General features: G+C 43.0%; 2 protein-coding genes across 5 annotated transcripts; both read left to right on the forward strand.

Annotated features, from left to right (window-relative positions):
- The first annotated feature begins 968 nt into the window (after window positions 1-968).
- LOC147267797 (keratin, type I cytoskeletal 18-like) lies at window positions 969-5,240 on the forward strand. Of its 2 annotated transcripts, none has more exons than XM_086198854.1 (7): window positions 969-1,519; window positions 3,030-3,112; window positions 3,345-3,501; window positions 4,147-4,311; window positions 4,401-4,526; window positions 4,629-4,849; window positions 5,001-5,240. In XM_086198854.1, exons 1-7 carry the CDS (start codon window positions 1,079-1,081, stop codon window positions 5,038-5,040), a joined length of 1,233 nt encoding a protein of 410 aa, XP_086054980.1. In that variant the 5' UTR covers window positions 969-1,078; the 3' UTR covers window positions 5,041-5,240. The 2 variants fall into 2 exon arrangements, with proteins under 2 accessions (XP_086054980.1, XP_086054981.1); XM_086198855.1 differs by having other exon boundaries at window positions 971-1,519; window positions 4,629-4,877.
- Window positions 5,241-6,934: 1,694 nt separating this feature from the next.
- eif4ba (eukaryotic translation initiation factor 4Ba) lies at window positions 6,935-20,487 on the forward strand. 3 transcript variants are annotated; one of them, XM_086198850.1, is made up of 15 exons: window positions 6,935-7,057; window positions 8,615-8,755; window positions 9,656-9,861; window positions 11,247-11,363; window positions 11,520-11,574; window positions 11,674-11,820; window positions 12,108-12,239; window positions 12,345-12,527; window positions 12,770-13,028; window positions 13,150-13,238; window positions 14,902-15,154; window positions 15,276-15,313; window positions 18,699-18,828; window positions 19,260-19,332; window positions 19,530-20,487. In XM_086198850.1, the coding sequence occupies exons 1-15, from the start codon at window positions 7,045-7,047 to the stop codon at window positions 19,605-19,607; spliced, it is 1,914 nt and encodes a 637-aa protein (XP_086054976.1). In that variant the 5' UTR covers window positions 6,935-7,044; the 3' UTR covers window positions 19,608-20,487. The 3 variants fall into 3 exon arrangements, with proteins under 3 accessions (XP_086054976.1, XP_086054977.1, XP_086054978.1); XM_086198851.1 differs by lacking the exon at window positions 18,699-18,828; XM_086198852.1 differs by lacking the exons at window positions 18,699-18,828; window positions 19,260-19,332.
- Window positions 20,488-21,884: the final 1,397 nt, after the last annotated feature.

A 21,884-nucleotide genomic window follows, 5' to 3' on the forward strand; every position in this document is an offset into this window, starting at 1 on the left:
TTTGCCATTTGTTGCCTCATAATCAGCTTTAAACTTGAGATTAGTAAAGATAATGTTTAAGACGTACAGTTTTATGGGTAATTGTGTATTACTGGTTAACAGAGGGTTCATGAAGAGAAATATCAAAGGTACTTTTAATAACAAATACATCAGATACTGCTTTGATAGCCAAAACAAATCAAGACAAAGAAGAAAAGAAAGGCCACTATGATGGGATCAGGGATTGTATTCGGTGTGGTATCAGCTAACCATTGATCTTTATACACAGCTAGCAGAGCCTCCAGGGTATATTTGAAGCTGCTGTCTTCAAGTTTCCTTTTAAACATGCCAGGCCTCATTGTCACTGCTGTAAACCCGTTGTCTGTGTTGAAATATTATTGTCACTCACTGTTTTTCTGATTGCATTTACGCAAATAAATAGTTTTTTTTTTTTAATTCTAAATTAAAAGCTTTGTCGTGGCATTTCGAGTGTAAACAAATCGAAATAATACCCGGTTCTGCAGCTACTTTATCTCCTTTTCAGTTTAGTCAAGATAGGAAGGCAGACTAGATCTGGTTTTTGTGTGCCTGGCTGACCACAAAGTTGGAGTCAAATGGTACACATTATGCCTTTTATGGGTAAACCAAAGGAATTTTGTTGCATGTTTACAAAGTTAATCATTTGCCAAGAATATTTTGTCCTTTAAGTCTTGATTTCAGCCTTCTCCTTTAGGATGTTTCTTTTTTTTCCCCTTGACAACTATCGTAATCACTATAGATCTGGTCAATGTTTCTGTGTGTTTACGCAACAAAATATGCTTTACAAATCTCCTAGGAGATTAAAAAAAACACTGTCGGCTAAAACAGGAACATGTGGGTAAATGAGAGCGTGAGAGAGCAGGGAGGGGAGCAGCAGAGGAAGAATGGGGCCATGTTAAAGTGGGCAGGGTCTAAGAGGCCAGCTGCAATTGAGGGAGAGCAGCAGGAGGAGTATAAGTTCCCCACTTCCCGCTGCCAGTATCACTTTTTAGGCCAGCCAGCAGTGAGCCTCCACTTCTCATTTTTCACTTTACTCTTTGTCAACCTTTACTTCTACAAAATGAGCTACAGAAGATCCAACATCACCATGACCCGTTCCACTCCCCAGTACAGCTCTACCAGTATCTACGGGGGTGCTGGTGGAAAGGGCTCCCGGGTCTCCTCCGTCTCTGCATCCTCCCTCCGCCCTGGTGGCCCCATGAGCTCTGCAACCTCCTTCAAGCTGAGCAGTGGAATGGGTGCTGGTATGGGTTTTGGTGGTCCTGGGGGATCCATGATGGCATCAAGTGGTGGCGGCGGCGGTGCCAGGATCCTGGGCAACGAGAAGGGAGCCATGCAAAACCTGAACGACCGTCTGGCCAACTACCTGGAGACGGTGAGGAACCTTGAGCAGGCCAACCAGGAGCTGGAGTTGAAGATCAGAGGGGCCCTGGAGAAGGGGGGGGCCGAAATGAGAGACTACAGCAAGTATGATCCAATCATTGACGACCTACGCAGACAGGTGAGCATCAGATAAAGTAGAGGTTGCTTTAATGAACAGGAGGGCGGAGAGAAGTTGCTGGCTTGTATGAAGCTTTGATACAGGAGGGGGAAGTGTGTTTGATCACATTAACCTCTGATCAGTGACTGTGTGATTCCACTCAACATCAAAATGTTAAAACTTTCTTCTAACTACTTGGGCCAGTAAGTTGTAAAAGGGTTTGAATTATTGAGCTCCATGTATTTCTTGAGCCTCACGTTATACATCAATGGTGAATTCTGAAACGGGCAGCATTTCTTTTGTAGATTATCAAATTTCATGCAAGAGAATGAAGGGTGTGGTTGCTGGGTTTTACCCCCCCCTCCCCAAAAAAAATCCTGAAACTGGTCAGAAACTTCCTTTGATGAATCACTAACACGAGGGCATCCACATGAGCCACTCATTCAGAAACATTCAAACAAGCTTCAGCAGACAAAAGCCAAGTGGTCGTAAATCTGATTCTACAAGCATTCTCTGGTGGAGGAGGCTTTCAATGTGAAACAGATGTGTGGTAATGACACTCTCACAGACACACACATGCACGCACACACACAAAGGATCTTGAACTGGCAGCATGAGTGTGTATGTAGACACACACAAAGGATCTTGAACTGGCAGCATGAGTGTGTATGTGTGGTCATGACACACTCACAGACCCACGCATGCACACACACACACAAAGGATGTTGAACTGGCAGCATGAGTGTGTATGTGTGGTCATGACACACACACACACACACACACACACACACACACACACACACACACACACACAAAAGGTTCTCGTACTGCCAGTGTGTAGCGTGCACAGATGTATGTGAGCAGTGCTTGTATAACAATCAGTTCCAGTCAGCAGAGTCAAATGTCACATTCTTCTCCAAATTCCAATTCTTCAGTGCTGAATAACGGCACATTGATGGTGGCACTATTTCTCCTCATACAAAAGGGACAAGTATTTCCTCTTTTCTTCTGAAACAGGATACCATGGAAACATTAAAAAAAAAAGTCTCATAAAACACACTCACCCACAAAGAACTTCACCATCGTTGCACACATATGGACAAAGATGTGGACAGACAGCGCAGCTGCGCGAGAATCCGAGAGAAAATACTTCTCACAGAGGAAACTCATTTTCCAGTAGTGATGGACTAAAGCAGATCCTGTCCTGGCAGAGAAACATCTGTACTTCCTGTTCTTCGCTCAAAAGTTCTTCGATTTTGTTGGAATGTTACAACTGCTCCAACAATGTTGTGGCCCCTTTGTGTAAACTGACTCTGGATTGTTGTTACATAAGACATATTGATTCAAATCACATGTCTGCACATCTGTGGAACGATTCTGTCCATAGCGCCAAATCATCAGAGCTCATTCACGCTTCACACTGAAGGCACTTGTGGTTAAACAGTTTAAAAAACATTCAACTGATCTTCTCTCACAAACAAGCCCAAAAATGTCAACTAACACAAGTCTTATTTCATTTTTTTTGTTCCAGATCTTCGACAAGATAGCAGAGAATGCTCGTTTTGTGCTCCAGATTGATAACGCCCGTCTGGCAGCTGACGACTTCAAAGTAAAGTAGGTTGTTTGACTTCTGATCCCTTTGGGATTTATGTAGTTTTTATACGTTTAGTCTATATGTATGGTGCGTATGAGCTCGCTCATTACATGGGGTATGATGACAGTCAAGGACGGGCATCTCTACGCTAAAGTTTCGTCTTGAGACAAGTGTCTCATGCCATAAGTTTCACAATGAGTTATTCCATCTTGTTAGCTCTGTAATGGAGTACCTGTCTGTACACACCCACAGGTACGACAATGAGATGGCGATCCGCCAGTCTGTGGAGGCTGACATCGCTGGGCTGAAGAAAGTCATTGACGACACCAACATGAGCAGAATGAACATCGAGAATGAGATTGAGGCTGTGAAGGAGGAGCTGGCCTTCCTGAGGAGGAATCATGAGAATGTGAGTATAAAATAAAGATTCATCATGGTGCTTCCCAAATCATAAGTTTTGATTGTTTTTAAAGTTATGAAAATAATATAAACAACTTGACCTTTATTCCTGCTGACTTACATTATCCCAAATGTTTCCTACAATGTTGCTGCCTGGGAAAATCCATATTCTAAGCATTCATTTGTGACATATTACTGTTATACCTTCTAGTTACTACACACATACACACACACACACACACACACACACTTTCTGTAATTTCATACTTTCTGCAATAATCCAAAATCCAATGTAAAACTCCAATTGGCATCAACAGTGAAATCCTATTGTATTTGTTGCCAATGTTTAGGTCACCAATAAAGATTTGGTTAAAAAAAAATCCGTTTGGATTTGAGATGAGGGGACGCATAGCAAAACTAACTACCAGGTCAGCCAACAAAATGTATCACCCCTGTGGAACTCTACAGATTGCAGCTTTCTCTTTCAAATGTTTGGTATGAAATTTTAAGTTACCGTACAGTAAAGTTCTCCTTGTGTACAGAATTGACAAAATCACAAACTACAGATTATGTTACTGTCCAGATGGGGACACGCGTGCGTAGCAGCAGGACTCTCATTCTGTGCATCTGTGTGTTCTGTCTGTCGATCCTGTAGGAGGTGATGGAGCTGAGAAATCAGATCTCTCAGTCTGGCGTACAAGTGGATGTTGACGCTCCCAAAGGTCAAGACCTGGCTCAGATCATGCAGGACATGAGAGGCAACTATGAGAAGATTGCTTTGAAGAATGCAGAGGAGCTGAAACGATGGCACGAAAATCAGGTGCGGCTCGAGTGATAGAATGAGGCATCATGAATGTATCTAGTCCTGATCTTGTTGGGCTGATGTGCTCCTCCTCGTGTTGTTTTCAGACGGCGGATGTGCAGGCGCAGGTATCACAGAACACAGAAGCGCTCCAGGGGGCCCAGATGGAGAGGAGCGACTTAAGCAGACAGATACAGACCCTTGAAATTGAACTTGCATCCCAACAGAGCTTAGTAAGCACTCATTTGTAAAACACATGGTTGTTCATTTTCATCTAATTAAGAAGAAGATTCGTTTTAGAGACTTCTCACTCTTCCTCTCTCATCCTTTATCAGAAAGCCTCCTTAGAGGACACACTCGGCAACACAGAGCTTCGTAACAACATGGAAATGGAAAAGTACAATACAATTATTATGCGCCTGGAGGAGGAGCTCACAAACCTGCGTGCAAACATCCAACAACAGACTCAAGAGTATGAGGCGCTCCTCAACCTCAAGATGAAACTGGAAGCTGAGATCGGCACCTACAAGAGCCTGTTGGATGGTGGAGATTTCAAGTAAGAGTCACATAGAGAAGAAGACAAGGTGATGATGGCTGTTACTTATCCAGATTTGCACGCTGACATAAAACTATTTTCTGGCATGAGGCAGTAGATATGGTTTGATCCTCATCTGGTTAACTTGAATTGTTTCATTTGTGTTTTACAGGCTCGTGGATGCGTTGGATGAAATGTCGGCCACAAGCTAGTTTGGAACAAAGAACCTCAGACATCCCAAAAATGAAAGCGACCCACAAGAGTAGAATGGGACAAATGTCTCACTGGCTCAACAAAGTCGAGCCCTTTACCAACCATGACCACAAATATGATTCGGAATAAAGGAGTTGTGTGAGCTGGCAGCGAAACAAAACAAAAAAAAACAGACAATAAAAAAAATTGTTCACCCACAGTCTTGATTTGTCTGCGTTTGTCATTGCAGAATGTGTGCATGTTTGTGTTCTTAGAATTTAAATACTGTCAGAAGGATTTTCACAATTAGATAAGCGTTCATTTAAGTTAAAAAAAAATGAATTTTGCCATATTATGAATCATTATTAGAGGTCAAATGGGAACATAAACATGTTGATAGAACTAGAACATTAACATGATGTTAGAAAAGCCTATTTATCATGTAAGTCAAATCAAAAGAGGACCGTTAAAATACCTGAAAACATTTGACACTGTTACTCTGTTCCACACTGAGGACAATGTGGTCCGATGGCACCGTCAGTCTGAGCATCAGTGGCGTGTGGAGTGGCTGGAATGAGGATCAGTAGCAAAATCAGAGGCAATTGTTCTCACTTCCAGGAGAGAATGAGTCCTTACCACCTTGGTCATATTGCCATGAAAGAACGATTCCTCTGTCCAGACGTCGAACTATAACTTTAGATCCATGCTACATTCCCAGTGAGTTGGTGTTGTTCACACTCCTCTTCCAGTAACCATGTGTGACATAACAAAAAAAGAGGGTCTTTTTCCTCCCTCTTGTGCAGTAATGTGGCCCTTCAGGAATTATCCTGACATAAATCAGAATCAGAAATCCTTTATTAATCCCTTGTGGGAAACTCCACAGTTTGAATTAAAAATATGAATATGGGCCTCCATATTTCTGCTTAAGCATTGTGGTTTTTAGATTGAGAGTCAAGACGATACTTATTTACTTGACAAGCACCTTAAGGTCCAACTGTTGGCGATTCTCTGGTCACTTATTAAAATCAGAAGAAGCTACTCTGTGGTCATTGTCACTGAACAGGTTAAGAAGCCAGGCATTAGTAACTATAGCAGGACTAATTGACTCTGACCAGGAGGAAATGTTCTCAGTATGAGGATGATTTTCACCAGATTTGGCAGAGGGGTGTAGCATGCATGACTACCCATTACATTTGGTGGCAGATTAGTCATAGAATCACATGGTGGCAACAGGAAATGATGTGTTTTTTCACACTCAGTGGAATCCCCCCTCGTGGCTCAACCACATTCGTGTCAGTTTTGGACAGAAATGACCTTTGTGCTCGGTGATGTGTTACTGTGAACTGGTTAAACAGTGTTACCGTAGCGAGGCAGTCAATTCTGACAATTTACCACTAGACGTGAAGCCGATGTTTCCACTCTGTTTCCTAAAATTCACGTTTGATGAGAGTCTCAGCCTGAAGATGTCTTCAAGCTGAATTCAAGTCAATAGCCATCACGGCACCTAGTGGTTACAGGGAGTATGTCTGAGGTGACAAACATTTGATTGACATCAAAATTACAGTTTCGTTTTCACATGATGGACAGCAAGACAGCATGTCGTAATCCTATGTTCTCTAGCGGCATCTAGTGGACACAGTGAGTGATATTTGCACCTCAGCACCAACAGTCTACTCCTTCATGTAAAAATGGTGAAAGTATGTGATCTCTAAGTGCTCACGAGTTGAATTGTAGAATAGTCCATGTGAATTACTTCGAGAGTTAAACATAGCCCATGCATGGAGCCAGTGGTTAAAGATTCATAAAAGTTTTCCACAGATTTAAAGGATAAAGTGAGCTAAGATAGCTGAGTCAGAGACAGATATATGACAGAGATATAAAAAGGAGACGGCGGTCTTAATGGAGCTGAGATGTGGGTCAGTAAGCAAACAAGGGAGGAGACGTTCCATGAACGGCTATGCGCGCTCCCGACAATAAACCTCTGACGCCTTCATCCGGGAACTACTACGCACTCGTTCTCCAACATGGCGGCGTCAGGTGAGGTTTATGTGGGTGAACGGATAGGGCCGGTTGGGGGAATTTCAGCGGGTTAAACCATGATATAGTTGAACACTTTGAGTCTGAGGTTGGTAATACACTGTCTGATTATTCCGTGTCGGTGTCCCAGGCGAGTAAATAGGTTTTCCGCTTGTTTTGGCCCGGTAAAGACGTAGCAGCCGAAGGAAGGCAAATGAACGAAGCAGCGACTTAAACATTTTTTTCCCCTAGCGCTTAAGAGCGATGCTTTCTTACCAACACAGTTCTAGTAACATTTAGAGACTCTGCTTTATTTAACATCGCAAGTAGTAGGCAATGTGTGACGTGTTACAAACTGCGTGCAGGGCTTGCACATTGTATGTCCGTAGCTGAGCTAGCCGTGGCGCTCAGAGCAGATAAGCACCGGGCGCAAGCGCGTTGGGTGGAGGAGGGGTTGGGCCGAGAAGTCCGGGCTGCCCGAAGAGTCTCCCCACGTGTGCAGCCGGGCTCCCTGGCATCGCCGCTTGATCAAACGGGGCAGCTGTGTCGCCTTGGCTGCATCCTTAACACATCCATGGCAGCTTCACAACTTTGAAGCGCCCTGTCCTTCTGGCCAAGTCTTGCTACGACGATGGCGCACTTGGATCCACGCGCTGCAGCGTGCGCTAGGCCCTAAAACCTAGCCAGCTAAGCAGGGACACTCACGTCGTCAGCAGTCCCTTGCTGACTAAGACCAAATTAGCATGAAGATAAAAGTGACTCACGTATGGCAAACTAGAAGTCTAACCTGCGTTTTACAGCTCACTTTTGGCCGCTACTCCTAGAAAAGTTAGCACAAAGTTACCGTCTTGTATCAGTGCGAATCGCTGACATAACATTTGTTTGGTAACCTAAATTATGAGTAGAAGGTTAAGCGATCAGCCCCTGAAATGTAAACAATGACCCAGCATCGTGACCAAGAGTTGTGAACCGTCTGTTTTGATCTCTGGTTTTGTAACCGTCCAAAGAATGTCATGACAGCTGGGATTTTCACAATAAGGCTCGCAACCTGCTTTGTGCTGCCCCCCGATTTCTGCCCCAGACCAAAACAAACCAGACCTGCCCTCTCAAATGCGTCCCATTCAGACCGACTGTAGGAGGAATGTTCTGCAGTGGATGCATTGATTGTGACTCCTAGACAGGTTCCTTGAATCATTCAGCTCAGAGGTTACAACACATCACAGTTGCTGACTGAGCTGAACAAATGGAGACGAGCCTTCCCTGGCCTGCTCTCCAGTGACAGTTGAGACAGACAGAGCACTCTTTCCTCCAAGAAAATCAGTGTTTTTGTTATCAACAAGCCTGCCTTGGCTGGGCAGCATCTCGCTGCTCAACATTACAAATAGTTCTTGTCTGGGCAGATATGCAGCCGCCCACACAAGTAGACTTTCAAGTCCTTTCAGTTTGTAAAAGCTACTTAACAGATGTATGCAGCAGGGTGTAGCAAGGCTTTGGATGGTCTTGATGGGCATCGATGTGCCTTCACCCTTGCAAGTATATCATCTATGCCTGATTGTGTTCTCTCTGTGATTCCCTTAGCTAAGAAGAAGAATAAGAAGGGGAAGACCCTCACTCTGACTGACTTCTTGGCAGAAGATAGCGGAGGCAGCGGCGTGGCCCCCAGCTACCCGACTAAAACCACAAGCTGGGCCGATGAGACGGACGACCTGGATGGAGATGGTGAGCACATGCTACGTCTTCATGTCACATTTTTACATCCAGTGGTGGGAGAGTCAAGACTCTGGCTCCTCTGCAGTTGCCTGGGGAAAAAGGAAAGTGCCTGACAGAGTTAAAAAAAAAAAAAAAAGGAGATTGATTTATGTGTTTGATTTGATTTTTCTAAGCAGATCAGCATACTGTGCTGTAGATCCCACTTAGGACCACTTTGAGTTTAGACATAGCAGTACTCAGTGTCTGCAGATACAAGGGTGCTACTTCAGAACACATGGGAATTATTTTTGCAGTATGACTCCAGAAACCTTATGTTTGCTTCTTTGTTGTTCCTCTGACTGTAAACAGCTTAAATGGTTTATCCATTCTTGGTTTGCACACGGTCATACGACAGGAGCGTCATTTTGAAAATGGAATACAAAAAAATAGCAATTTTATTTTGTTTATTTCATTCACAATTCAAAATGCTAGTAAGAATACGAACACAGATACTCAGAGGATTCCTGGCCTACCCCCCTGGATAAATGCACGGTAATGTAAAAATCCATAGTGAAAAACATTGAAATAGTATCACTCCACCGGTGTTACATAATATTAACAATGAAACATTGTTGTTGAGAGGAGGATTTGCAAATATGGTCGAACATATTGTAAATCATGCTAATCACACTAAAATCACATGAATAAAAGAGACAGATTGACATTTTCTGTAACTTTGTCTTCTTTATTCCATATTCTGACACTGGTATGTGTCTTCATGAATATATTTTTCTGATATGCATAATAATGAATGTTTATATACTTAACGTTATCTGCCTATCTGAAATATAACGAATTACCTGGCTGAACTGTGGGCAGATATGACATTTTTGATTTGGCTTAATAATTTCCCTCTGCTTGTCTTTCCAGTCTCAACTTCATGGCACACGGAAGAGGATACGTACCGGGCACCACCCATTGACCGCTCCATCCTTCCCACAGCACCCCGCTCAGCCCGTGAACCCAATATTGACCGTGCTCGACTGCCTCGCAGCCCGCCTTACACGGCCTTTCTGGGCAACCTGCCCTATGATGTCACTGAGGAATCTATCAAAGACTTCTTCCGCGGTTTGGCAGTAAGTCTTTCACATTTGGTTACAGTTACTTTGGCTCCTTTTTTTGCAAGGTCCCACAAATGGGACGCAACCTCACACTTAGTTGAAAGTTACTTCTCCCGCCAAGCTGTACCTCAAAACTACATGTATTAGACAATATATTAAGAGTCAGAGTACCTCTGTAATAATAAAGTCTGGTAGCGGCTGTTGTAAACTAGATTAAAGCTCAAGACTTAATATCAGCTGCAATTTAAAACAAATTTAATCAGCAGAGTAATAAACATCCTCCCATGGTGCTTTTTCCCCCTTCAAAGCGTTTTTACTTGCCAAGTTTGATTGTACTTCAGCGGAACAAGCAAGAAGCATCTCTGCAGCTCCAACATTTGTTCTCAGCCAGTATGTTTCTGAATTCTTGCTATTGCTACTAGCTGACCTGGCCGTGGCCAACAGTGGTTTGTTTTGGTTTTATTAGCATGTCCTTCTCGTTCTCATCCTTCTGTGACACGAGCCACACTGACACTCTGGTGACAGGAGAAATCCTTCCTGTGCTGCCGGGTTTTCCTGATGTGGCTGACTTTGTTTATAGTATCCATTCCATTGACAAGTTGAGTTCCGGGACTCGTTTCTGTTTTGGTTGTTGTTGATGTTGTTTTTTACACCGTTCACATCTTTAGCCATATCTCCCTCTGACATAATGTCGTCATGGAGGGTCAGTTCTGCTCCCTTAAAACACAAATGGAAACATACATTTCCAACAGAGGGCAAGGTTGTCGTACAGTTACTGCTGAGAGGCAGCGCTGTAAAGCGAGAGAGAGGTGTGTGAGACCATTAAATGCACTGCATCATATACTGGGAAGATTCAGAGACAATTCTAAAACTTCATTCTTTCTCTCTGTCAGAATTATTAGCTTCAGTTGATTTCCAGTGGTCCTGCTCTGTTTGGTGTATATCTGTAAGCTCTCATACCACCTGATTTCTGGTCTTGTAGATTTTCTACCATCCACTGTCACATTTTGGGGCTGCAGAAGTCTAAAATTTCAAGTCAGAAAGCTTCTAAAAGCAGATTGTTGAAAAAGTAGAACTATTTAACGTTTGACATGAAATTCAGCAAAGGCAATATTCACTCTGCATTTCTGAATAAATCACCTCCTTAAAGTTCTCTAATGTCAACTCAGACCTTTTTAATCATAGTCATGTAGGACTCGTTGATTAGAACCGTTACAGTCACGCACACCGGCAAATGGTGGTGAGCTCGTTCAGCTCACTTGTCATAACTACACCGGAACATGAACATTAATCCTCTTCATACCAGCTGTTTTGTTCTTCATCTTTTTATGTTTACTAAACTAAACAGAAGCAGGGTCTTCTGAGCCCATATTGATTCATTCTCTGATTCATTTCTTCAGATCAGTGCAGTGCGTCTGCCTCGGGAACCCAGTAACCCAGAGAGGTTGAAGGGCTTTGGCTATGCCGAGTTTGACGATGTGGAATCTCTCTTGAGGGCCTTGAGTCTCAACGAGGAGGTGAGAGTATGCAATAATGAAATTTTTTTTTTCTTTTATGTTTTTTGATTTGATCTTGAACAGGGCAAAAGCAAAAGAAAGCCTTCATTATGTACGATAAAACCCAAACTCAGTTATTAATGTGCTATAACGTCACTCTCCTCTTGATGCCAACAGAACCTCGGGAATCGAAGGATCCGTGTAGACATTGCAGACCAGTCGAATGATAAAGGTACAAAGCCCTGTTTTTCATTTTGCTTTGACTTTGTCTCACTGGTAGTGTGATTCCTGTCATTATATGATGTAACATTGTCACTATTTCACGTGTCAGAGAGAGACAGCGGACTTATGGGAGGTCGAGATAGGGGTGGACGAATGGGAGACATGGGTCCCGACAAGACAGACAGTGACTGGAGGGCCCGGCCCAGTGCAGACAACGATGATGGACCTCCCAGAAGAGATGATGCCTTTGGAGAGAGTAAGTCAGAACAAGATTAGTTTGTTTTATATTTAGTTCAGATTCCAAGCTGAAGTTCCTACCAGTATTGATCATTTACATCAACATACATAAAACTACTGATGTCAGTGAAATACAGTCAGACTTTCCATTTATCAGCTTCTCAAACACTGCAGTTGAAAGTGTTCAAAATATGTTTGAGATCTTTTCAGGAACCGTGAGGTTTGTAAGGCTCATGGACTCACATGCCACAAGTGAAACAGTCAGTCGTGTAGTTAGTAAATCAGATGTTCTCTCATTTCCTGCAGGATCACGAGACCGCTATGAATCAGATCGCTACAGAGATGGTCCGCGGCGGGACAACGACCGTTATGATGGTGGAAGAGACCGCTACCGGGAACGCTATGATGACAGAGACCGCAGAGATTATGATAGAGGAGGTGAGTTGGATGAAGATGTGCTCGAGTCACGTGTGGCGTGTCGCTGCAGCATCCAGCTTGTGTCGTTCTATACCTCCATCCTCATCCTTTTGCTCTGCTCTCCAGGTTATGACTCACGTGGTGGTGGAGGCGGTCGTCGTGCCTTCGGCAGTGGTTTCCGCCGTGACTATGATGATAGTCGGGGTAGCAATGACCGTTATGGAGACAGGGATCGTTATGGTGACCGAGACCGTTATGGTGACCGCGAAGATCGATATGAGAGACGGGACGACAAGCGTGAGGAGAGAGGTGAGTGTATCAGTTTGGTGGCTTTTACATTTATTGGAATGTTATGTCATTGTTAACTGGGACATATCAAGTTTTTTTCAGACCCAATCAAAATACCTGTATAGCCATTTGCTGCTATAATAAATATTAGAGTTTTGATAAGACTCACACTGGAGTAAACCAGTTTTTCTATTTAAGTGCTAGAAATTTGCAGCAGGCTGAGGTGGACAAATCAAAGAATTGTTGATGTGCTCCTCCCACAGCTCCACAGCAAAGACCCAAGTTGAATTTGAAGCCCCGCACCGTGCCCAAGGACGAGGAAGGTAGCGGTGGTGGAACTTCCCCGGCTGCAGCTCCGACCTCCAGCAGCAGGGCCTCCTCCATCTTTGGTGGTGCCAAACCAGTTGACACAGCAGCCAAGGAGAGGGAGGTAGAGGAGAGGCTTAAGAAGGAGGAAGAGAGGCTGCAGAGGCAGCTGGAGGAAGACAAGGGCCGGGGACCTGACAGAAAGATGCGAGACAGGTTTGGGGATCAATTTTTGTATTTGAATGTAAATTCGTTTGTGTTCTTTAAAGGTCATTTATGCTTAAATATGTTTGTTGAAAAGTTTCAGTAACTGACTTCTGATTTCTGTTCTGTTTAGAGACCCAAGCTGGCGCAATGAGGAAACTCATACTGAGCGATCTCGCACTGGAAGTGAGTCTTCACAGCAAGGAAGCGGTTCAGGAAGAGGTGAGAAGGCCTCAGCATCATTCTGACATGTTAATGCTCTGTCCCATGTGATCGTGCAGCCTAGTAGCCTTGTGCAATCAGAACTTCACATCTGGAATAGCGCTCAAACGATTCCTCGAGTAGCGGATTACTAAAATTCCTCGATGCAAAATTACTCTTTTGCACACAGGGATGGACACCTAAATATGGTATTAAATGGCTGAATTATTTAAGACCAGAATATTGATAAGTTTAAGTTTTGATATGATTTATCATCACGCGGCTTCAGTGTCTCTCCTCTCTATGCGATACAGTTCCTCCATACATGCACATGCCGTACACACACACACACAGGAGGTCAGTGCATGTCTCTTACCCCGTCTGTGTAAACTGTTGACTTTCTTCATCAGTAGGATGTCTTATGACGTCACCCAAGAACCCAACGGGCTTATTTTTGTTTCCCATGCATGAATTCACCCGCGATTTAGTTTTCACAGCAGAAAGCTGCATGTGGAGGAGACTTGTTGTTAGTGACAGAGTATATTAAAACAGTGGAAACCAACGTGATGGTGAATGACATCGACAGCAACCAGGTGTGCTTTAAAGATTAAACAACTATGTACAGAGGCCTCTCCATTAGACTGAAGTCTGTGTCTGTCAGAAACTGTCAGACCTCCTCAGAGCAGAGCGAACAGGTGAGGGAGGGCAGACTGATCACTCATCAATCGCGGATGCCGTCGTCCTCTTGAACTGATTTTTAAAAAAAAATGAAAATGCCAAAACTGGTCACACACTATACCTGAGTGTCCACACAAAAACGTCTGTGTGAAACACTGCAAAGTGTAATATCCTGCTGTCCACAGACAGTCTGCTGTCATTAGTTTGACAGACAGACAGAGAGCGTCGTGTCTGGAAGGGAACCCAAGACCCACGAACAATTGTGTGGGTTTGATTATTTTGGTAGAAAAAAAGGACACAAATCTCGCGAGAGTTTTGCTAATGAAGAGTTACCTTTTAGGCAGACCAAGAAAGATGCGCAGCTCCAAAAATAGAAAATCACGTTGTGGTGCTGGTGGTTTAATGTGGCAGGCCTCCATAATTAAAACATGATATACTGAGCTACGGAGAGTCACTGAAACACTGACCACTTTCCTGTTGTGATGGAAAAAGTACTCAGATCCTAATTACAATCAAAGATCTTGCATGTAATTTTTGAAGCTTTTTGGAAAAATCCACATTTTTATTGCTTTTGTTGTACTTTCATGGCTCTCTTATTGGTGATTTGATTACGAAATCCAGACACGCAAACTCATAAGAGGGGAAAAAGGTGGCATATTGGTGAACCAATCCCCTGTAGGACCCTGTTTGTACTTCAGTAAAAAGTAAAGTGAAATGGTAAAAGTAAACGTACAGTCAAGTAAAGTTACTTTAGTTTGTACTTTTACATTAGCATTTCATTCCTGTCCATGTAAGAGACTTGTCCAATTTTCTCTTTTGTACAGCACCATTGCTCTTAAATAAAGCAAAAATAATATAATTGAAAAAATTGCAGAATGTGCAATACTTCTTATCCGATTGCTTGTTTCATCACCAGAATAATCGATAGATTACTCGATTACTAAAAGAATCGATAGTTGCAGCCTTTATCTGAAAGATGTCACTCAATCATGTTTTCACCTGCCAGTGTCACGGTGTCGAGACGGAGAGCGTTCTGGGGATAATGAGGTCTTCAGTGGGAGAGAAGATGAACCCTCATCCCCTGGACCCCCCTCACGGCCTTCGTCCACCAGCAGCTCTAAGGAGCCGCTGAAGGTGATGCCTGCACCTCCTCCTAAGGAGAACGCATGGACCAAGAGAAGTGCCACCAGCATCGGTTCTAGTGAGGGGGATGGGCGAGCCCCCGTCTCCCCAAGTGGTTCTGCTCCTCCCAAGCTGAGGTGAGATGACAATCCTCTTGGGGATGAACAGTTAGGAAACAGACATGTCAAACCAAGTGCATGTTACAGTCTTAATCAGAGGGGTCAACATTGCCTTGACTATTTTTTACTCTGTCCTCAGCCCCTCGAGTTCTGCAGATGAAAGGGGATCTGGAAAGGGTAAGGCCCACGAGGAGTTTGTGATGCTCTACCTGAACCTCACTGTTGACCAACCTAGGATTTCAATTCGAGAATGTTTGACTCTTACATAATTTTAAATTAATTTATGTGGCCATCATAGTGTAAAATATATTTTTAAAATTAAATACACAAGGAAGACATTTGACGTCTGTGGAAACAGACACCCTGGTGTTACATTAGCAATCCCTGAAGTCAGCATCCGCGTTAGCAAGCCTTTGATATGTTAAATATGGCATCTCAGAAAACGAAGAGACAACTTTGCTAATCATAGATATTCAGCTGTAGTTTGGCCTGAGGAAGAGGCAGATGAAAAGTTTTTACTTTAATCAAAACCGCTTATGTCATCCAGTGTAGGAGACTTCCATCTGTCTATGCTATACTTAAACCACCCTGAGTCTGTCAGCTCCATACGTTGAGCTCAAAGCAGATATTGGCACCTTCACGTGCATATCCACAGCGTGTCCATGACCGGAAGCATGCTGGCATGCTAAGCTCCTCTCAAATAACAAGTCATACCAATGAGTCTTGGTCTTTCGTGTCAAAGGAGTCCTGTTATTTACTGACGTTTTAGAGATCTGTACGTTGTTCTGCACTTAACAAATCCGGTTCGTCATGCAACCGATTCTTGTTGATTCATCCCTTGATTGAATACAGACTTTAATAGCTCTCATCCAGAAATGTTTGCGCTTACTTGTAGACTAAGCAGCATCTCCACTCATTCATGGTGTGAGGCCTGAAATCTTTTGAGCTCAGCTTGAACAGAATGAGATGATGGGCTGTTGTTAGCTGTACCGCCGCTCTCCAATACAACCTGTCAGTCTAGTACTCTATAAAGGAGTTTTTGAAATGGCTAAGCAGCTGGTGCTCGGCTGTAATCATCTTGTAGTAGCACTTTACGCTTGAAAAACAATAATGAGTCACTGTAGCATGATGCAGTGGTTCAGAACTCTACTGAGGAAACTAGTGTTGCTGCTTTTTCTGTTCACAAGATAGTATACGTTCATTGACAGTAAATGAATAGCTTCAAAAGAGCTTGCAAAGACATAACTTAAATTCTCCTATCAACAGTATATGAATTAGCATTGGGGAGCAAGTGCAATAATATTTTGATATGTTGCTCCGGTTAAATAATCAGGCACAATCAGGGTGTGGGTTGAACAATGATGAGCAATAAGACAGGTGTTGAATTGGTGCAGGATCAGTGATAAATGCACTCCCTGGGTACCTAGAGGAGGAAAATGCCCTTTAAAACAACTGTATTTGATTCCACTGCCATTTCAGCATGACATCATGCACTTTATTAATTTAGCTTTTAATTCTGGGATATTGGTTTAGAAATTCAGTTTTGTTATCTACCAGATTGGTGGAACAAATACATCATATTTCTTGATCTCCACTTGTAGGCATTGCTGGTGTGTGTGTGTGTGTGTGTGTGAGTGAGTGAGTGAGAGAGAGGGGCGTGGTGGTATTGAATTGTGACCTGCAGTAACATTACTTCTATTTCTGTTGCTCCACACATCACACTCTGATATCTATACCATCACACCCAGACTATTTTAGTTACATGAATTCTTTTTGAATCGGCTGGATAGAGGAAATGAAATTCCCTTTGTTCCACATTCCAAAATTACAGTCATTTTGAAGCAAGTACTCCAGGATGAAAAGCTCTTATAATACAGTGCATGATTGCAGAATCTGGGTCCCTCCATAATGCTCAAAGTTTTCTCAAAACCTCTGAGACTGCGATCCACATCTAAATGGAAGCTGTCTCTTTGGTTGAAGGACTTGTGGACTTGACAGCTTCATCATCTGATAGTTGCTGAACCTGCAGAGACATTCACACACTTGAAGCTCTGTGTATTTAAATATTTGCTCTTGAAAAATCTATGCTGAATTGCCACCGACATCAGCGGGGTGTGGTCCTGGGGGGCGCGTTAACTGGAGGTGATTTGCGCACCATTGCTAGCCATGGATGTGTATGGAGAAGTGGATACGGGGCTGAAGAAGGGTTGCTTCAGGGCATAAAGGAAATGGTGCTCGCACTCTGTGGCGGGGTTTCACAACCACTGGGACGGGGAACGAACGCCGTCCGATCAGCTGTGGAGTCCTCAAGAGTTGAAGCTCAGTTTTTGTAACTATCATCCATTTCAAAATATCATCCTTAATTTCAATTTGAGGCGTTAACATCAGCCTGTGGTCGTCTGCCCGATGGAAAAGTTGTTGAAGCTCGCACTCGTAGAACTTCAAAGAATCTCTCAGAATCGAATCATGTATGTATTTTTTGTTTGTTCATTTAATTCCAGGGCTCCTGCCTTTTTATCAGTGGGAATATTTTTTTTTTATTAATCCATGTCATATATATAAATATATATATATATATATATATATATATATATATATATATATATATATATATATATATATATATATATATATATATATATATATATATATATATATATATATATATATATATATAAATATAAATAAAAAAAATTAGTGGGAGTAGGCGGTAGGTCGTGATGGTTGAGAATCTCTGCTCGAGGGGCAACACAAGTCACCATGGTTGTTATTACACAATTTGGCCACTATGTCAAACGGGCTTCAACACCCAGCAGGCTTCCTGTATCCAGCTCTTATTAGACATCCATGCTGCTTACACACGGCTAGCAAATCACACACACCTCATCCATGGATTTATAATTGGGTTTTTTGTTTTCTTTTTTAAGTCAAATGTGTCATCAGCAGAAAAGGAAAGGATCAGGTTTCTGATTTAAGGGGTCCAGTTGATTCCGTAGAGTAGCTGCCCTCATTTTCCACCTCGTGTGCTTCTCAGTGATGGAGACATTCGTAGAAGGGAGGAGATAGGTAAGCGTGACGAGTTCATTACAAGGGGAGCACAAACTCACATCGCCTCGTGTTATTCAACGATCGAGAGAAACGTGCAGGAAAACTGTTCTCAGGAAGAATTGGTGCTCGTTGTGGAAAGAATTATGGCGCTGAATACTCAAAGTGACAATCAGTGGAAGATAATTCACTTTGGATTGGCTAAACAGAAACCCCCTTGTTCAAAGTCAAGCAAACCAACCCAGATGCGATGGAATATCTGCAGGGTTGTATCAGACAGTGAATTCTCATGGACTCTTTGACCCAACCTGCCAGCCAGTATCAACCCTCAGACCTGAGTGAGACTGTAGCGGCTCAGCCTGTAGTGGAGTGGCTGCGCTCCTCTTATTTGGCCCCTCACCAGTGACTAACAGGTTTGGAATCCAAGCCGGTGGCTTCTGATGCTGCAGTGTGTTGTGAGTGTAGTCGACTGTATCAAGTCCATCACTTCTCTCAACTGTCTGGCTTCTCCTTTAAGATGAGAACAAGGCTGACGGTGTGCGTCGGGACCGGGGGCCCCCACGGGCACGAGGGGGGCCTGCAGGGCCTGCAGCAGGGCGGGGCCGAGGAGAGGGGCCCAACAGAGACCGAAGAAAGGAGGCAGACAGGTCAGCCATCCAAAGCTTGGCAACTCCAGAGCTGTACCTAAGTCAGGGAGGATTATCAGGGCATCTGTAAAGAGTGGCCTATCTTCATCATGCTTTCAATGTTGCTAGTGTTGTGGACACAGCAGGATTAAAGGTGTGCACATACGATACTTAAGACTCAGCATTGAACAGTTTCGGCAGTAAAACGGCAACCGCACAGCCTAATTTAGAAGTTAAATTTTGGACATTTCATTGTTTTTCCTCCTCTTCTCTGAAAAGTGAGGACTGAGCACTTGGTGAAGTGGTTGCCAAGCAGCTTGTAGATATACAATTCCATCAAGGTAGTGTTCTGTCTCTAGATTTGTGCGTGTTTGAGCATTCACAGCAAGGGTCATCTTTCCACTGGAGAGCCCTGCCAATAAATTTAACCTTAGGGTTCATTCTGATTGTAGAAAGGATAACAGAAGAGACCGAGACTCCAGACCACCACCAGAGCCAAAGAAATACGAAGAAACCCCAACCCCTGTAAGTCCTTTACTGGGCGTCAACGTCTGACTAGTGCAAAGTTTTAATACTCAGTAGAAGGTTTTCCCAAAGCACTTAACCAGAGCTCCCCTTGTACGTTTGTAGTAGTTTCTTAGCAGTGGATGAACAGCCACCGTGAGGCCTTCACCGTCTCCTGTGCTCATCGGTTCTGCTGATTTGTCCTGTTTTTTTTCCAGAAGTTCAGCTCAGCCAGTAAGTACGCCGCTTTGCTAATGGATGGAGATGAAGGAGATGACACCGAAGACGTCGCATAAGGAGAAGATGGCAAGAAGAGGAGCAGATGAACGCAAAAAAAATAAATATGTCACATAGCTTATGAAAAAAATCTCCTCACATGGACGAGGCTCCTGGGAGGACAATCACCCCCTCCCTCCTTTCCTCCTTCCAACCTGTCCTTTACTTTCAAACCATACCCCCCACCCCACCCACCCACCCACCCCTCTTCTGCCCCGCCTTCAGGACTTTTCAGGTTCTAAAAAAGAATAGTCACATACTGGACTTGTTTTAAATGGAAAAAAGGAGTAGCTGACTCATGGAAAAGTGATGGATAACATTGAATTAATTGTAATAAATAAATGGAAAAAGTGGGGAAAAATGAATTTGTATATTTGTGGATCACAGGTTGGGTAAAGTTGGATCATTGATGGGATGTAGCTTACTAAAACCCCTCCTTTTTGTTTTGTTTTTTAAATTACGGATCACTGACTTAAATTTAAAATGCAACACTTCTATTTGTTATAAGCCCTTTTATTAGACATTTGTAAATACACCTTTTAGCAATTGTGTTGATAGAAGTCATAAATCCTGTCTTCCAGTACTAACTTTCATTGGTAAAACTTTTTTTTTCCAGTTATGTATGAACCATCAAAAAAAAAAATCAATGAACTGAGTCAGTCTGACACCGAATGATTGTGTAACACATGAAGATCCAATATTGCAGGAGAAACTTGTATATCAGGATGGAAAGAGAAGCAGAGCCGCCTCGTGAGTTGAGTCAAGTGCCATTATTGTTCTCCCCCGATCATTGTACAGATGTCTGTCTCTCTCTCTCGCTCGCTCTCTCTCTTGCTCTCTCTCTCTGTGTCTCTCTTTCTACACCTTCTGATGAAATAATCGCACCAATTAAAGGCTTCTATGGTCTCATTTCTAGCCGTCTGTAGATTCACAGCCGCCGCCTAAATCATTCACTCTTGCTTAAGTGAAGAACACTAATATTTAGGGAATGTCTGGCCTGGTCACATTACTGGTCCTCTACCAAAACTCTCACCGGGGTTCTCAAAGTGCACTTTGGTGACGTGAGAGTGAATGTGGGCTGAAAGGGTTCAAGAGGATAAAGTAACAAGACATTGGGGACAGGCTTACAAAAGTCATGTCTGTTGTCAAGAATAATATTGAAATGGTAATTATGTTGGGGGGGACGTGCCTACATGGCACTGAGAGCACATACCTCTACCCAGGAGACGAGCACTGCTAATAGTCATGTCCTGCTAGTGGCCAAGAACTGTCCAGGATCTAATTGTTGATCCAGATGGTCTCCAAAACGAAGCAGTTGGTTCTGGAAGTGAGGTGGAAAGACGAGCATGATCACCTTAAAATCTCTCCAGTGGTTCTTGATCGGTCTGCCTGGACGTAAATCTCTTAGATGGAGTGGATGTTTGATCTGTTGAGCTAATTTTGATGCTGCTATGTTCATCCTCTCTCTCTGCATAGCCTCCTTGGTAGAGGTGTGTGTGTTTGCTGTGCCTCATTCTTAAGATGTTTTGACACACGTTTCTTCCCACAAACCGCAACCTTTTCTGTGAGCCTCCTGTGTCTGTCGGTCTCTCAGTCTGACAGAGACAGTAATGTTACAAGATGAACACAATAGTCGTTGAGAACAAGCTGTGACAAATCACCGTTAGGCTTCGCTTCCTGCCTTCAAGACTGAACTGAGGGCTTACATGTCCACTTTAAGAACATTTTGTGAATGAGGCCCAAAGAATCCAGCTCTGACACAATAGTGAGTGTACTTAAATGTACATATAGATATTTATTAGATAGCAATTCAGGATTTTTTTTGGGGGGGGGGGGGGGTGTTGATTGTGCAAGAATTGGTGAAATTGCACCCTAATGTGTAGACCTTGTATCCACAGGACTTTTTAAATTCTTCACTTAACCTTATTAAGCTGACACAGGTTATAAAAATCAAAAAAATAATCATACAACAGCTTAGAGAACAGAAAATCTACATGTTGAAGCTGTGGTGTTTGATGATGACAAATGAAGATCTAAGTGGTAAGCAGATCTCATTCAGACAGAAAGGGAATGGGGAAAGAACCTTATGATAAAGCAAAAACTTGTATCTTCCACATGAAAACAAAAAGGGATTAAATGTAGGAATTTTTCAGTGCCTGGGAATGTTGTCAAATTAGATAAGTTTAAGATTCAGACATTTATGAATAAGGAGAAATGCAACGAAGCTGGGTTTAAAAGTTGAGGTTTATAATTTATTATGTTTATAGTTTTATTTAAAAGATGCCTTTCTTGACATT

The sequence above is a fragment of the Aulostomus chinensis genome, chromosome 3 (assembly GCF_037954235.1).
Source record: "Aulostomus chinensis isolate RoL2024-O1b breed Wild chromosome 3, RoL_Achi_v1.0, whole genome shotgun sequence".
Lineage (NCBI taxonomy): Eukaryota > Metazoa > Chordata > Actinopteri > Syngnathiformes > Aulostomidae > Aulostomus > Aulostomus chinensis.